General features: G+C 42.9%; 1 protein-coding gene across 1 annotated transcript in view; it reads left to right on the forward strand.

The window, feature by feature from the left end:
* Positions 1-17713, forward strand: part of cylda (cylindromatosis (turban tumor syndrome), a) — a 46157-nt gene that overhangs the window by 9554 nt on the left and 18890 nt on the right. Inside the window, exons 3-10 of the mRNA XM_055648418.1 lie at positions 2476-2775; positions 5973-6072; positions 7965-8060; positions 10970-11095; positions 12767-13140; positions 15246-15411; positions 16251-16392; positions 17188-17310. Of these exons, the coding sequence (XP_055504393.1) occupies positions 2476-2775; positions 5973-6072; positions 7965-8060; positions 10970-11095; positions 12767-13140; positions 15246-15411; positions 16251-16392; positions 17188-17310 (1427 nt within the window). The remainder of the gene's footprint in view (positions 1-2475; positions 2776-5972; positions 6073-7964; positions 8061-10969; positions 11096-12766; positions 13141-15245; positions 15412-16250; positions 16393-17187; positions 17311-17713) is intronic.

Raw genomic sequence — 17713 nt, forward strand, 5'->3', positions numbered from 1 at the left:
AGGGATGCTGTCAGACCCGCTGAGTTACTGCAGAATTTTGTGTCTTATCTTCGGTGTAAACCAGTTCCTTCTTGCACACTTTAAGGTGAGGGGGCAAAGTTTAGGTACATAGGGCAATTTTTTTAACCGGGTGGTGGTTGAGGCAGATATGATAGTGGCTGTTATGAAACCCTTGTATAGGCATATACATACGCAGGGAATGGAGAGATATGGATTATGTCTGGGTAAATAAGAGATGGGCTTGCCATCATGTTCGGCACAATATTGTGGGCGGTAGCATCTGTGGTTGTGCTGTACTGTTCTATGGAAAATACTATAAATTAGCTGCTTAATCCCTAGGGCTACATTGTAGCACTTTAAAAAAAATATTAAAAAATCTTGGTGAATACTAATGTAAAGACAGTTTACAGAAGCCAATTCACCTGTAAACCTGCACGTTATTGGGGGTGTAGGAGAGGCCAGAGCACCCAGAGAAATCCCGCACTGGCACAGGGAGAACGTACAAAGTCCACACCACCAGCACCCGTAATGTTGAAGGGGAGGTTATTATCTTGACACGGTCTCACAAAAAGGAGTATCACCCAGAGTTGCACAGGATGGAAACAGGGCACCTTCAAGGATCTTTGGTCCCCACGTTCTTCAGGATTGCCTTGGACACGACCATTCACGGTGTATATCCTAGCCTCCTTAGTACGTCAATAATGCTTTGCCTCACATTTATCAGCATTAAACGCCATCTGCTGTTCTCTGACCATGTCTCCAATACATCGGCATTTGATAACATTATAATTTAGTGATCAATCTTTGAACTTCTTCCATAATTTGTGCATCAGCCAACAAACGACTGAAGCAAATTGGACATAAGTACTGTGCACAAGGTCTTGCATAAAGATAATTTTAGATTAGATTAGATCCTTTATTTGTCATTCAGACCTTTCAGTCTGAACGAACTGTCGTTGCCTGCAGCCATACATATAATAATAAACAACAAAACACACAATAAACACAAATTTGTGACCTGCGAGCTCCCGACGATGTCATCCACTGGCCCGCGGCCGAGCCCCGGTTTCAGGTCGCCGCTGCTAGAACGCCAGAACGCCGCCTCAGCCACCGGAGCGCCGTCTCAGCCCCGAGCCGGGCTGTCCTCACCGGAACACTGTCTCATCCCCGAGTCGTGCCGCTGCCACCGGAACGCCGCTGCAGCTCGGAAAACGGCCAGCCTCACGTTGGTAAGTCCTGGCTGGCTCTGCTTCCGGAGCCTCGAGGTTGGTCGCAGTTGGAGACCGCCAGCTCCGCCATTAGGCCTCAGCGCAGACGGAGGCTGAGAAGGGGGGATACAACAGAAAGAGTCGCATTCCCCCGAAGGGAGAGACAGAAAAACATGTTTCACATCCCCCCCTCACACATAACACAACCTAACTAAAACAAGAGAAAAAAAAGAACAAAAAAAAGTCAAGACAGACGGACTGCAGGCGAGCTGCAGCCGCTCAACAGTGCCGCCACTATATTTGTATTGATATTTAATCCTCCTAGCAGAGTGTACTAATCCATATTTCTGAAGTCCTTCCAGCCTGGTTAGGTATTTTAGTTCACAAATCTCTCAGTATTTCTCATGCTTAATAGCATTAAGATTGTGCCACTTAAATTCCTAAGACTGCATTTATTTGTTTTAAATTGAGTTGGTCTGATGCTTGCCCAGTTCCCATTACATCAGGATCTGTCTAATCTGCTGTAATTTGCTGCTCTTATACATTTTAGCTTCAATACACAATGGCCATCCATGAATTTGTTAATTCCCTATTGCCTACTTGGCTGTGCTGAATTATTCATCAGGATCGTTGCTTCTCGTTTGATACATGAGGCTGGGTGGCTTGGGTTCTATTTTCCTCCTGCAATTGATGGCATGAAAACAAAATACATTTTAAATTTAAAAAAAGACACAAAGTGCTGGAGTAACTCAGTGGTTAATTGATAGGTGACGTTTTGGGTCTGGACCCTTTTTCAGTCTGAAGGGACGGCACAGTGGCGCAGCTGGTCGATTTGCTGCCACACAGTACCAGAGACCCAGGATCGATCCTGACCTCGGATGATGACTTTGTAGAGTTTGCACCTTCTCACAGTGACCTCGTGGGTTTTCTCTGAGTGCTCCGGTTTCCTCCCACATACCAAAGACGTGCGGGTTTGTTCGCTTGTGTAAAAATTGCCCCTAGCGTCTGGGATGGTGCTAGTGTACCGGTGATCGATGGGCAGCGTGCACTTGGTGAGCATGTCCTCTGGTTCTCGATTCCCCTACTCTGGGCAAGAGACTGTGTCTACCTGGTCTATTCCTCATGATTTTGTACATGTGTTTTAATGTCTATGAATTTGTCATTGTTATTGTAGTTTGAACGTGTAGCCAGTTGTTTAATTTGTATAAAATCTGTCAAAATATGCTTCAGTGAATGAATAACAATGTGTTTCTCACTGATTTAACAGGAAGAAGGCCGGGGTCAAGGCTACACCGATGGCTCGTACAAAGAAAAACAATTGTTTGAGTGCGATGAAGACTGTGGGGTTTTTCTCCCCTTTGACAAACTGGAGCTTGTGGAAGAGGAAAGTGGCATGGAACACGAAACTGTGATCTCCGAGAGGTTTTGTTACAGTGAAAAATCTGCCTTGCCGATCAACTCCAGGGTGGGTACATTGATCGAGGATGAGTTCATGCTTGGCACAGTCGTATTCTGTGGTCTCCTGCCAGGAAAAGAAGACTACGGCTACTTTTTAGGCGTTCACATGGTGAGAAGATTTCTTTCATCTGCATTCTGATATTATTTTCACTGTGGCGTGGAACATCATGTGCCTATTGAATTTCAGTGTCTGTGTAATTCGTTATCACCTACCCCGCAGCCAACAATGGACCATTGTGGGTTCCACATTTCCTTGATCATTGTTGTTTTTTCCATATCTTTCATTCACTGGTCTTATGTGCCGACTACATCTCTCGGTTCCCTCTCCCCCTGATTCTCAGTTTGAAGAAAGGTCTCTACCCAGAACGGCGTCTATTTCTTTTCTCCAGAGATGCTGTCTGACTTGCTCCAGCTTTTTGTATCTATCTTCGTATTAAACTAGCATCTGTAGTTCCGTCCTACACATCTTTCGCTTTTTTGTTTTTTTCAATGATTTGCATACTTCCTTTAGTTTAAAGATTTAGCACTCACCGAGCCTAATGTTTCAGAGAAGTATGCTAGTGTAAAACGTTTTGGAAATGAGGAAATTGTGGGACTACCAGAGAAACTATAGCGTACTATGGTAGACAAAATTGCTGGAGAAACTCAGCGGGTGAGGCAGCATCTATGGAGCGAAGGAATAGGTGACGTTTCGGGTCGAGCCCCTTCCTCAGACCCGAAACATCACCTATTCCTTCGCTCCATAGATGCTGCCTCACCCACTGAGTTCCTCCAGCAGTTTTGGATTTTTCCAGCATCTGCAATTCTTTCTCAAACATAGCGTACTACGAGGTACTATAAGAAGGAATTTGTACTTGTCTAATTTTTTAAAGATCATCTCAACCTCTGAATTATTTTTTTTCTCCACTGTTTTACTGTTGTAAGAAAATATTCAACCAGTTTTAGGCTGACCCGATCCCACCAAAATAACAATAGGGTATATGGAAACAATATTTTTCTTCATCACAGACTATGTGTGGGCTGCAGCAATTGAAGAATTAGAAACATAGAAACATAGAAATTAGGTGCAGGAGTAGGCCATTCGGCCCTTCGAGCCTGCACCGCCATTCAATATGATCATGGCTGATCATCCAACTCAGTATCCCGTACCTGCCTTCTCTCCATACCCCCTGATCCCCTTAGCCACAAGGGCCACATCTAACTCCCTCTTAAATATAGCACCTTCTGCTTGTCGATTAGGATAACGGATCATATACATTTGTACATGTGGATGCATTTTAAAACCTTATTCCAAAAGATATTAGATAAGGTCGTGTGGCACCACCTCTGTGCTGTGTGATTGAGTATCTGAAGAGAGATTCCCAGCTGCATTATTGTCCACTTTAAAAGTGCGACCACTGTAAAAGTTAACACCACTTCTTTATCCTCCAAAGAATTCAAAAGTCCATAACACATAGGAGCAGAATTAGGCCATTGGGTGATCGAGTCTGCTCCGTTATTCGATCATGGCTGATCTATCCATCTCTGCTTTAAAAATACCCAATGACTTGGCCTCCACAGCTACCTGTGGCAATTCATTCTAGAGATTCGCTACCATCTTCATTCTAAAAGTACATATTTTTTTATTCTGAGGCTGTGCTCTCTGGTCCTAGACACCCATCACCTGAAACTTTCTCTCCGCATCCACTCTATCCAGGCCTTTCAATGTTTGGTAGGTTTGAGGAGTGTCAATTCTCCCCCCCCCCCCCCCCCCCCCCCCAATTCTTCTAAACTCCACGAGTACAGGTTCAAAGCCATTAACCATCACTCTTATATTAGCCCAATATGGGTGCAATAATGATTACCAAAGCAAGAGTTTACTAAAACTTCCCTACTTTTGCAATTTCATTTTCTCTTTACATGAAGGATAACAATTTGGACAGTATTTGTGATTGTAGTTTTCTAACTAGTGCATATTCACTGTCTTAAGAAGGGTCTCTACCCGAAATGTCACCTATTGATGTCCTCCAGAGAAGCTGCCTGATCCGCAGAGTTATTCCAGCATTTTGTGTTCTACTCGTAGTAGTCATAGAGTGATACAGTGTAGAAACAGGCCCTTTGACCCAACCCGCCCACACCGACCAACATGTCCCAGCTACACTAGTCCCACTTATCTGCACTTTGTCCATATCCCTCCAAACCTGTCCTATCCATGTACCTGTCTAACTGTTTCTTAAAGGTTGGGATAGTCTTGGTAGTTCTTTGAAGACTGGAATGGTTTCTTGGTTATCAGCGTTAGATTCACTATACAGGATGCACCACAGTTTGAGTATTAGCTCATCTGACGTACTCCACTGTTATACAAGTTTAATTGACTGTTCCTACGACTTTGTTACTCTGCATTGCCTTCACATCTTTATTGCGTTCAGTAGGACACTTGAGCATTTCTTGACCATTTTGAGAGGAATAGATCGATAGACGTATAGAGTCTATTTCCTTATTCTCTTTGCACTAATTGCACTAAATAATGTTACATTTTACCTGTCATTACTCTATCTTAAGTACTTTGCCCAACCTGTTCTGATTTTATTTTTGGTTGTGCTCTCTGAATTTAATGTCCTTGTAGATTGAGGTCATCACCAAATTAACTTACTTTACAATGAGTTGCTAAATTCAACAGTGTAGATTGGAAATTGTACCAAATCTAATACTGAACTGTAGGATGCTCATTCCATCCTCAAATCCCCAGCCACCCTTTTAGTAGTGGAGAAGAGTTAGGTTTAGGCTTATTATGAGGTCCAGTGAAAAGCTTTGCTATCCATACATAAATACAATCGTCAAACTCAAGAACAAAGTAGAAAATGCAAAATGGAAGATACAGAGTGCAGAATATAGTTCTCAGCATTGTAGTGCATCAGTTCCAAAGTTCAATGTCCACAATGGGGTAGAGGTGAATCGGACAGTACCTAGCATATGCAAGGACCGTTCAGAAGCCTGACAACAGAGGGGGAGAAGTTGTTTCTGAGTCTGGTGGTGCGCGCTTTCAAGCTTTTGCACCTTCTGTGGGACAGGACCAGGGAGAAGAAGGAATGACCGCGATGGAACAAATCTAAGGACAATGGGGAATAAAAGATTAGTCATAGTTATCAGTAAGAAAATAAAACCACCAAATTGTGTGGGTAGTGAGTAAAAACATTCAAGATATATATATATATATATATATATATATATATTTACTTCGCTGTTATTACTCATTGAAGGCTTAGATACCTTTCGTTATATGATCAGTATAAGAATGTTATTTAATAGTAAAACTTGTGTTTTCAGGACAATGGCTTCTGTGATTGGGATGGCATGTGGAAAGGGAAAGTATTATGCAGACATTTGCAAGCGTTGACTCTTCGTTGGATTGAAGATGTCGTGCCAGGTATACATCTTCAGATTTGAAAAGTTAAGAAAATTAGTTCTCCAATGGAGACTTTCTATACCATTTATATTGTGTTTACGAAGTATAATGGATCATGTGGCACAATGAAAGAATATATTTTATAAATAGTCATTTGGACACGATGCTCGCTCATTTAGCTTCTTTCACTTTGTACAAACATCTCTTTCAACGTGACGGTACAGGCTTGAGTTGCCACGACTCAGTGTCGAGCTGGTCGAGCTGCCACCTCACTGCATCAGAGACCCGGGTTCGATCCTGACCTTGGGTGTTATCCATGAGGAGTTTGCACATTCTCCCTGTGACCTAGTGGGTTTCCTCCAGGTGCTCCAGTTTCTTCCGACATCCTCAAGACGTGCGGGTTTGTAGGTTAATTGGCCCCAATGTGTGGGAGGAAACCGGAATGCCCCGGGGAAACCAATGCGGTTGCAGGGAGAACGTGCAAACTCCGCACAGACAGCATCCAAGGTCATAAGCTTCTTCTTTCATTTAGAAGGGTCCGAACCTGAAATGTCAGCTATCATCTCCTGAGATGCTGCCTGACCCGTTGAGTTACTCCAGCACTTTGTGTCGTTTTTTGTAAACCAGCATCTGCAATTCGTTGTGTCTACTCTTAATATTTTGTTTTTGCATTGTTGGTATTTTTGAAATCATAAATTGATAGTGTTTCCTCACGGAATCCACAAGTTGTTTACAGAAGCCAACAATTGTCTAAGATTGCTGTTGCAGAAACATAAGTGTATGTTGCAATGTTCTTTGTGATGTCACAGAGCTCTATCCTTTTAACAATCCATTTAGGTCAGTACAATATTTGTCCACAATCTGTTTAAGTGGATGATACCATTGAAGGCAGAGTTTCTTCCATGTATGTATTAGCGATTTTCAAGATTAGGTAGAAACTAAATCCAGGAAAAATATTAAAGTCAGAATATTTGTGTCTTGTTTTGAACAATATGTACCCCCAATGGTTGAGATGAATGACTGAGGAAGATTTTATGTGCGAAAACTGTCTGGTAGGTGGAGAGGAACTGTTTCCTCTGAGAAGGTGTTACAATGGGGGAGAATTTAAATATCAACGATAAGTCTTATCTTAAATCTATAAGGTCCGATGGTCAATAGGAAATGAGATTCATCCGTCCATATTAGACAAGGATATTAAGGAATGTGGAATAAATGGAGTTAAATGGTCCAATGATATGCATAGCTTTTGATTTAACGTTTGTTTTAAGCATGGTAGAACAAGCTTGAAATACTAACCTATTTATTGTTAGGATTGTGACATTGCTTGAAATGTAATGGAATCCAGTGAAATTATGAGTTTGTGATGGCATTATCATATATATCAAACAACAACCAGGATGACAATTTAAGATGTCATAATATTTGGGACAGACGACAACAGTAATCAGTTTGAAATTATATTTTGGCTATTAACTTTAAATATATTTGATATCCTGGAAAATATTACCAATTTAATTATCTATTTAAAGTTCTTTAAATGTTCTTATAATGTAGTAGGATAGAACTGCAGATGCTGGTAAAATCGCAGGCAAGACTGATCAGTCTGAAGAAGGGTCTCAACTCGAAACATCACCCATTCCTTCTCTCCAGAGATGCTGCTTGACCCGCTGAGTTACTCCAGCGTTTTGTGATCACAATGTCCTTACAATGAATGGCTTCATAATGTTTTTACCCATCCATTATATTATAATAAATAATTTGCATCTGATGCATTTGTCAATTGGAATCAAAATTGGATATTTTTGACACAAACTGCCATATCGTAAATTGACAATTGTAAAAGCCCTACAGAACCTAACAATTGTTCATTGTTAACCTGTTGAAGATGCTCACTGTTCTGTCCTTTTTTTCAGATAATTCTGAATCAAGACCTTTCAAACAATGTTTTGAATCGAGAGCGTGCAATGAAAAAATCTCTTCAAATATAACTGCCAGATCAAAGAATAAAGGTAGGAGTCACTTTCTGTTCCATTCCACACCATGAAGGATCCACCTTCAAATGCCAATTAGCAGGAGTAGGCCATTCGGCCCTTCGAGCCAGCACCGACATTTAATGTGATCATGGCTGATCATCCCCAATCAGTACCCCGTTCCTGCCTTCTCCCCATATCCCCTGACTCCGCTATTTTTAAGAGCCCTATCTAGCTCTCTCTTGAAAGCATCCAGAGGACCTGTCTCCACCACACTCTGAGGCAGAGAATTCCACAGACTCACAACTCTCTGTGAGAAAAAGTGTTTCCTCGTCTCTGTTCATCTCCGTTCAAATGCCATGATGTGACGTTGAGAGAAGATTTAGTTCTGGCCTCTGTGGATATAAAGAACCTATTTCCCTAAGGGCTTATTAATAAGCGGCATATGTGTTGGGTAATTAGTAAATTGAGGGATAATTTTGGCCGTGGAAAGTGGTGGAGATCTGAAACTCCGTACCTTAAATTGTGCTTGGAGTGTGTAGGTGCCCAAACCTGCAAGGCTACAGCGTGTAGGAAGGAACTGCAGATGCTAGATTATACTGAATATAAATACTAAATGCTGGAGTAACTCTGTGGGACAGGCAGGAAGGAACTACTGATGCTGGTTTACACCGAAGATAGACACAAAAAGCAGGAATGGGGCAGGCAGCATCACTTGTGAGAAGGAATGGGTGATGTTTCGGATTTGAAGACGGGTCTCGGAACTAAAACGTCACCCATTCCTTCTCACCAGAGTTGCTGCCTGCCCAGTTGAGTTACTCCAGCTTTTTGTGTCTATGAAATGGAATAGGTGATGTTTGGGTCGGATCGGAGTCTGCGGAGGTTTCTGACCCAAAACGCACCTACAGTGCCCTCCATATTGTTTGGGACAAAGATCCATCATTTATTTATTTGCCTCTGTACTCTACAATTTGAGATTTGTAATAGAAAAAATATCACATGTGGTTAAAGTGCACATTGTCAGATAATAAAGGCCATTTTTGTACATTTTGGTTTCACCATGTAGAAATTACAGCCGTGTTTATACATAGCCCCCCCTCCCCCCCCATGCCAGGGCACCATAATGTTTGGGACAAAACAATGTCATGTAAATGAAGGTAGTCATGTTTAGTATTTTGTTGCATATCCATTGCATGCAACGACTGCTTGAAGTCTGCGATTCAAAGATATCACCAGTTGCTGGGTGTCTTCTCTGGTGATGCTCTGCCAGGTCTGTATTGCAGCCAAGCTTATGCTTGGTACACAAAAAAGCTGGAGAAACTCAGCGGGTGCAGCAGCATCTATGGAGCGAAGGAAAAAGGCAACGTTTCGGGCCAAAACCCTTCTTCAGACATGCTTGTTTTGGGGCTAGTCCCCTTCAGTTTTCCCTTCAGCATATAAAAGGCATGCTCAATTGGGTTCAGATCGGGTGATTGACTTGGCCACTCAAGAATTGACCATTTTTTAGCTTTGTAAAACTCCTTTGTTGCTTTTGCAGTATGTTTGGGATCATTGTCTTGCTGTAGAATGAACCGCCGGCCAATAAGTTTTGAGGCATTTGTTTGAATTTGAGTATCTGCAGTTATTTGTTTCTATTCTCTGATAGTTTATCGTTCAGTTTTCTGCAAATCCCAGTGGTTTGTCAATATATGTAGTGTCTCTTTTGACTGGCTGGGTGCAGACTCTTTAAACTTAGTAGGTGCACAAAGCATTTACAAAATGTTCAAATGTTTTCAAAAAAGGTTAACAGGTGTAAATGTGTTAATAATGAGTGAATCAATGGCTCTATATTTAAAAAGGGAATCAACAGATCTATACTCATTAACAATATAAAATTAGTCTACTAATTTAAGCACTTAAATAAAATTGCATAATGTTTTTAAAATTTATAATCAAATGAATCATTTAATTAGATTGGCATTGCTATAGAATGATCATCGTTTTGTTCACCTATGTTAATATAGCACATTTATAATCAATGGCTTCAGTATGTTTTTCCAATTCCCCTTCCATTTTTGGCAGTTTGAGTCATACAGCATGGAAACAGGCCCTTTGTTCCAACAACGTCCACACTGACCACATGCCCCATCTACACTGGTCCCACATGCCTGTGTTTAGCCTATATTCCTCTAAACCTATCCTATCCATGCATCTGTCTAAATGTTTCATAAATATTGCAATAGTACCTGCCTCATCTACTTCCTCTGGCAGCTTGTTCCACACATCCATTAACCTTTGTGTAAAATCAGTTCCCCCACGGGTTCCTATTGAATCTTTCCCAACTCACTTTAAACCAGTGGTTCTTAACCTTTTTGGCATCATCATCGGCGGTCCCTCGAAACGACTGTTCTCTCCTCTCCATAGGGTCGTCTACTTGTGGGTCTGCAGATGCCTGTTGAGGCCGATCCGCGATCCACACACCTTGGTGTAACGTGGGCAGTGGAGACTGGCGGTGGTTGGTAGCCGTCAGGCCCCTTCTCTCTCTCTCCTTACGGTGCTGTCGCTTTGTCTCTGCGAAACGGCATAGTTCCATTTCGTGAAGTGCAGCTCCTTCCTGCACGGAGCATTTGGAATGGCATACGTACGCATATACGCGAACAAAACACCGTATGTGGTATGTACCTTTGTTAGGTTCCTAAAAATGGGCTCAACAAATGGATGTGTTATTTATGACTCCTACATGTCACCCAGTAAAGCCCCAAATGACCCCCATGTGGGTCCCGTCCCGAGTTAAGAACCACTGCTTTAAACCTATGTCCTCTGTTTTTTCTACCTTGTTTCTTCCAAAGTCAACTACATCCAGTAAATCGTTACTGATTATTTGTGATTTTTTTATCATTGTTCTACACATTACCCACAGTTGGAAATGTATTGATCTTTAATATAGGATTTAACTTTGTCATCGGCAGGGCTTGTTTCACAACCGGGAAAATCTCCAGCCCATAATCTGAGCCGGTCAGAGTTACGCTGCACGTTAAATGGCACATCGGTTGATGCACAAACAAAATCCAAAAGTACATGGTATATCGATGAAGGTACTGAACATAGCACCACCAGATTTTATCTGCACATTGGGGGTGGAACAGTAGCAAACAATTATGTGCTGCCGTAGCAACTCTCCGGTGACCTAGGTTAGATCTTGACCTCTGTGGAGTCGGTGTGTCTATTTCGTCTGGGTGCTCAGATTTCATCCCAGTGCAGGGTGGCGCAGCGGTAGAGTTGCTGACTTTCCGCGCCAGAGACCCGGGTTCGATCCTGACCACGGGTGCTGTATGTGCGGAGTTTGTGCGTTCTCCCTGTGGCCGTGTAGGTTTTCTTCCGATGCTCCGGTTTCCTCCCACATTCCAAAGACTCGCGGATTTGTTGGTTAATTGGCTTCTATAAATTGCTCCCGGTGTGTATGACGTGGAACTAGTTTGCGGGTGACCGATGGTCGGTGTGGACTTGGTGGGCCAAAGGGCCAGTATCCACACTGTCTCTCTAAACATAAACAAAGATAAATGCTGGTTGGTAGTTTAAATGGACCCTTTGGAGAGGAAATCAGTTGTTCTTAGCATCAATTATCCAGTTTACACACGGCTCAGGATTCACATCAATGCGATTGATCCTTAACCGCCTAAGCAAGCTGCTGATGTTTTATTCAAAACATAAATAAAAATACAGGGGACAATCTGGCATTAACTTAGGCTCCTAGCTTGACAAAGGGCCACCTGGCCAATTCAACCCATGATAGCCATTTACATCGAGTACCTGTCAACAACTGGGAGAGGTGTCCCATAATGTTGACAATTATTCTCACAGTATCACATCTTCCAAATGTATTTTTCTGACGTACTTTCATATTCACTTTTGTGAAGGCTGCTATCAAATTGGCTTTCATCACTTGTTTAACAATGCAGCTCAGATCACAATAACAAAGTATTAATAGATTTTTTTTGTGTTGTGCTAGCTCCTGGTTCTTTTGTATTAACATGATTTGCTGGCATTTCTGTGTTTTTTTTTTAGTTTAGTTTAGAGATACAGCGCGGAAACAGGCCCTTCGGCCCACCGGGTCCGCGCCGCCCAGCGATCCCCACACATTAACACTATCCTGCACCCACTAGAGACAATTTTTACATTTGCCAAGCCGATTAACCTACAAACCTGTATGTCTTTGGGATGTGGGAGGAAACCGAAGATCTCGGAGAAAATCCACGCAGGTCACGGGGGGAGTCCGTACAGACGGCACCCGTAGTCGGGATCCAACCCGGGTCTCCGCCGCCGTATGGCAGCAACTCTACCGCTGCGCCACCATCACCAAAAATCTCAGGATTTTTGTTCAGGCAGTTGAAGGCGTATGTCATCCTTATCGAAGATGGACACAAAATGCTGGAGTAACTCTGCGGGTCAGCCAGCATCTCTAGAGAGAAGGAATAGCTGACGTTTATAAGATCGGAACCCCTCTTGACACTTTCCAACACAAAACGTCACCTATTCCTCTCCAGAGATGTTGCCTGCCCCGCTGAGGTACTGCTGCACTTTGTGTCTTTTTAGCACAAACCAGCATCTGCCGTTTATTTCCTTTACTGATCTTTGCAATTCTTCACATTTTCTGCACTCCAACTAAAGACTGATTCATGTCCAATCCATATTTCACAATTGTTCACAGCTGTTATTGAAAATACATTAGAATACATTGTAAGGTAATTTTCTTTCATCTTTTTCAGGTGAAGATTCAGCAAAATCACTAGTGGATACGCAGCCAAACTTGAGTCAGTCGCCACCCACATCATCGCTTCAAGCCTCGCTTTCAAATGAAAATAAATTTCATTCCTTGCCCTTCAGCCTCACCAAGAAGCCAAGTGTAAATGGAAGCATTGGCCATCCCCTCTCCTTGTCTGTTCAGTCAGTAATGATGGACATGAATGCAAGTCAAGGTGCAAGTCAAGATACTGAAATCGTTAGAGCGCCGTTCAAAGAACAGCCCGGCTTGGAGGAGGGCTCGTTGGTACAAGTAAAGGAAAATCCCCCTCTGTATGGAGTGATTCGCTGGATCGGTCAGCCTCTTGGAGTTAATGAGCAGATTGCTGGACTTGAACTTGTAAGTAGAATGGACATAATCTTATTGTAAAATTGGTGAGGCAGATCATGCTCTAGCCTGGACCTGCTATCTTGGAAGGATTGCACAAACCCACCCTCTGCACCCAAGAGGCAGTCTGCATGGCAGAATGGCTCTTGGTAGTGACTGAGGCTCGGGCATTGGGCTTTACTGTGGAACTTGACCTGGTGGCTATTAACTGCTCAACATTGTCAATGGTTCGTCATGCTATTGAGGGAGTGCAGCGTAGGTTTACAAGGTTAATTCCTGGGATGGCGGGACTGTCATATGCTGAGAGAATGGAGCAGCTGGGCTTGTACACTCTGGAGTTTAGAAGGATGAGAGGCTATCTCATTGAAACATATAAGATTGTTAAGGGCTTGGACTCGCTAGAGGCAGGAAACATGTTCCCGATGTTGGGGGAGTCCAGAACCAGGGGCCACAGTTTAAGGATAAGGAGTAAGCCATTTAGAACGGAGACGAGGAAACACTTTCTCTCCCAGAGAGTGGTGAGTCTGTGGAATTCTCTGCCTCGGAGGGCAGTGGAGGCAGGTTCTCTCGATTTTTTCAAGAGAGAGCTAGATAGGGCTCTTAAAGATAGCAGAGTCAAGGGATATGGGGAGAAGGCAGGAACGGGGTACTGAGTGGGGATGATCAGCTATGATCACATTGAACGGCGGTGCTGGCTCGAAGGGCCGAATGGCCTCTACTCCTGCACCTATTGTCTATTGTTCAATGGTACTTTATTGTCATGTGTACCCAAGTGAAATTCTCTTTTTGCATACAGTTCAGTGACAATCCTACTGTACATTGGGCATAACAGTGAGCACGGTAGTAGAATACAACTGAGCCATGTTTTAGGTGCCATCTTGTACCTTACAAGTCCAAAATTAAAAATAAATGTTGAGTCTTAGCTTGGCCATAAAGGCCCGCTGCCATGACAGCAGCACTGCCTCAAAGTTGCAGGGGTCAGCCTGGCTTGGCAATGTGACGATGTCCTCCTCCTCCGCTCCGTTTATTAGATATTAATTAATTAAAAACATGATTGTAGTTTGTTTGGTTGTTTGTTTGTTTGTCTTTTGCACAAAGTCCACGAGCATTGCCACTTTCATTTCACTGCACATCTCGTATGTGTATGTGACGAATAAACTTGGCTTGACTTGACTTGAAGTGAAATGACTAGGATCCCCTTCCACAGTGACAGTGGCTCCATTTGCATGCCATTCATCCCTGCTTTAATATTGACGGACTAAAGGGAAAATGCATCTTTTGCAAATTATCCCCAGTGTGTAGGATGAAACGCGTGTCCTCAGTCAGGATCCACCTATCACTCGCCAGACTTTGTCCTGCACCTTCTCTATTCCAGCTTTCTCCTCCCACCATAATTAGTCTGAAGAAGGTTCTGACCAAAATGTCACCGACCCATGTTCTCCAGAGATGTTACCTGACCCCTTGAGTAACTCCAGCACTTAGTGTCTCCTTAAATTAATTAATCTCGATGCACTGAAGTTAATGCATTGATCGCAGAGGTGAAAGGCCATTGTTTAATTATCCCCTCTGTAAAGAGAAAACAAATGTATTTAATTGCATCAATGTCAACTATGCCAGGATGTCCAAGTCCTGTGCAGCCCATTAAGTCCTTTTGTTAAAAACTATTCTAGTGACTGTTGTAAAACAGGGAAGCAAGGTATTCAGTTCAAACCTTCTACAAATAGCTATCTGATAAAGACTAGCCTTAGCTGAGGGATAAACTGAAGGGTCTTGACACGAAACGTCACCTATTCCTTTGCTCCATAGATGCTGCCTCACCCGCTGAGTTTCTCCAGCATTTTTGTCTACTTAAGTACTTTGTTTCCTTTGCATGGGAGTGACAATCTAGATTTTTATGCGTAAGGCACCAGAGTGGGACATGGATCAACAGCCTTCTGACTGAGAGTTGAGGCAATTTTCACCGAGTGAACTCCATATTTTTGAACAGAAAATTGGTGAGAATTCCTATTCAACCAATTGTCAGCAGTCGATAAATACAACTCTCACAGTTATAAGAGTAGAGCTACTGCTGTCCTTAATTTAACAAATGATGGTTCGAAATTCTTGTCTTCATTCAGGAAGAGGAAAGTGCAGGCTGCACAGACGGCACCTTCAAAGGAGTGCGGTACTTTGCATGTGCTTCAAAGAAGGCGTTATTTGTCAAGCTTAAAAGCTGCCGACCTGACTCAAGATTTGCATCGTTGCCTCATCACTCCAATCAAATTGAAAGATGCAATTCAATTGGTATTGTTTTGGGATGTTATTTTGCCTTTCCATTGAGCAAGTTTTTCCTGTCAATGTTTCTTCTGTGTGCTTTCTATAATGCCGCATTGTCTCTCACTGATCCCGATCAAGCTTCCTGACTAGATTAATTTAAAGTTATTTTTCATGTTAATTTTTTTTTTAAACGCACCGTTGAATAGACAATAGTGCTTTATTTGTCACATATGCAACTGCAGAGTGAAATTCATTTTGTCTATATTATACTTGAGGGCACCGCCATTTTTGGCGGCATTATTCAAAGTCCGGTCGGCCCGCGTGCTCGATATACTGGAACAGTTCCCGCAAACCAACGCCATCTCCTGGCCAACTTTGTATCCCGGGGCGCCTCGTGCAGCCTACCTGGAGGCATTACCCCAGTTCACCCTCCTACCAGCCCTTGCTCCTCGCGTCCAATTTGCAATCGTTTAACTATATCTGCACACAAAATTGTTCTTTGAATTCGCAAAAGGGCACAAGGTGCTGGAGTAACTCAGCGGGTCAGGCGGCATCTCTGGAGAACATGGATAGGCAAGGTTTGCGTTGAGACCCTGCTTCAGCCTGGAGAATGGTCTTGGCCCAAAACATGACCTATCCTTGTTCTCCAGAGATGCTGAGTTACTCCAACAAAAAAAGCTTTTCACTGTACCTCAGTAAACTAAACTAAACTAAACTAAACTAAACACTGTGCCCTTTTGTGTTTGAACCAGCATCTGCAGTTCCTTGCTTCTACACTCTGTTCTTTAAATTCACTAAATTCCATGCTATGTATTTCTTGTCAATCAGTGATGCTGAAAAAAATTGCTTGCTTGTTTTTGTTTCAGCATTTGGTGGATATCGAAGTGAAGTGGTTAAAGAAAACACTCCTCCAAAGATGGAGAAGGAAGGTTTAGCCATAATGGTTGGAAAGAAAAAGGGCATTCAAGGGCATTACAATTCTTGTTATTTAGACTCCACTTTGTTCTGGTAAGCATTTGCAATCACATTTGCAGTATGCGGTTCTGAACTCGAAGTGCGACTTCCTCCTAACCTAGTTTCGCATTCATGCTCATAAGTTATAAGAGCAGAATTTGGCCATTTCCATCATCAAGTCTGCTCCTCTATTCAATCGTGGCTGATCATTTGTTGTTCCCTCTCAACCCCCTTCCTCAGCCTTCTTCCCATAACCCTCGACACCCGTACTAATGAAGAATCTGTCAATCTCCGCCTTAAACATATCCAACTGACTTGGCCTCCACAGCCGTCTGCAGCAATGAATTCCACAGATTCACCACCCTCTGACTAATGAAATTCCTCCTCGATCTCCATTCTAAAGGTACATCCTTTTGTTCCGAGGCTATGCCCTCTGGTCCCAGACTCTCCCACTAGTGGAAACATCCTCTCCACATCCGCTCTATCCGGGCCTCCCACTATTCCGTAAGTTTCAGAGGTTTCCCTCCCCCTCATCTTTCTAAACATCAGTGAGCGCAGGCCCAGTGCCGTTAAACGCTCATCATATAGTAACCCAACCATTCTGAGACGGCATGGGCAAATATAACATCTTTATAGTCACCACCCTTCTGTCCAGGTCCTCAGATTGGAAGAACATTAACCAAAGATCATTGCGATGGTGGGGTGGCAGAGGCATAGATACTGGTTATTGTACATGTGGGGAAATAGATGAATCTCAGTAATATGTGACACATTCATAGCTGAAACAGTATGGAGTGATGCGAAAATCGTAAATACTTCCTCATGGCGTAATATTTCTTTTCCCCACAGTATGTTTGCTTTTAGTTCGGTATTGGATACTGTACTGCTTAGGCCTAAAGAAAAGGATGATGTTGAATTTTACACTGAAACTCAGGATCTGCTGAGGACAGAAATAGTCAATCCTTTAAGAAAGTAAGTGCAGCGTATCTTCATGCCCTTCGTGTCTTACACTTAATATAGAAATATTTATAGAAACCTAATTGAACTACTTTGCATTCCAGAAATAATTGAAGCCTAAAACAGAATTGTATGTCTTGGGAAGGCATGTTTGGGGACAGCACAGTGGCACAGCAATAGAGCTGCTGCCTTACAGCCCAAGAGATCCAGGTTCGATCCTGGTCTGTGCGGATTTTGTACGTACACCCTGGGGGTTTCTCGGTTTCTCTGGCTTCTTCCTGCATTGTACAGACGTGCTGGTTTGTAAGTTAATTGGATTCTGCAAATTGCTCCCAGTGTGTAGTTTGCGAAATTTGGGATAACTCGTATCCGGGTGATCGATGGTCGGCGTGGATTCGCCGGGCCAAATGGCCTGTTT

The sequence above is a fragment of the Leucoraja erinacea genome, chromosome 17 (genome assembly GCF_028641065.1).
Source record: "Leucoraja erinacea ecotype New England chromosome 17, Leri_hhj_1, whole genome shotgun sequence".
In the NCBI taxonomy this organism is placed as follows: domain Eukaryota; kingdom Metazoa; phylum Chordata; class Chondrichthyes; order Rajiformes; family Rajidae; genus Leucoraja; species Leucoraja erinaceus.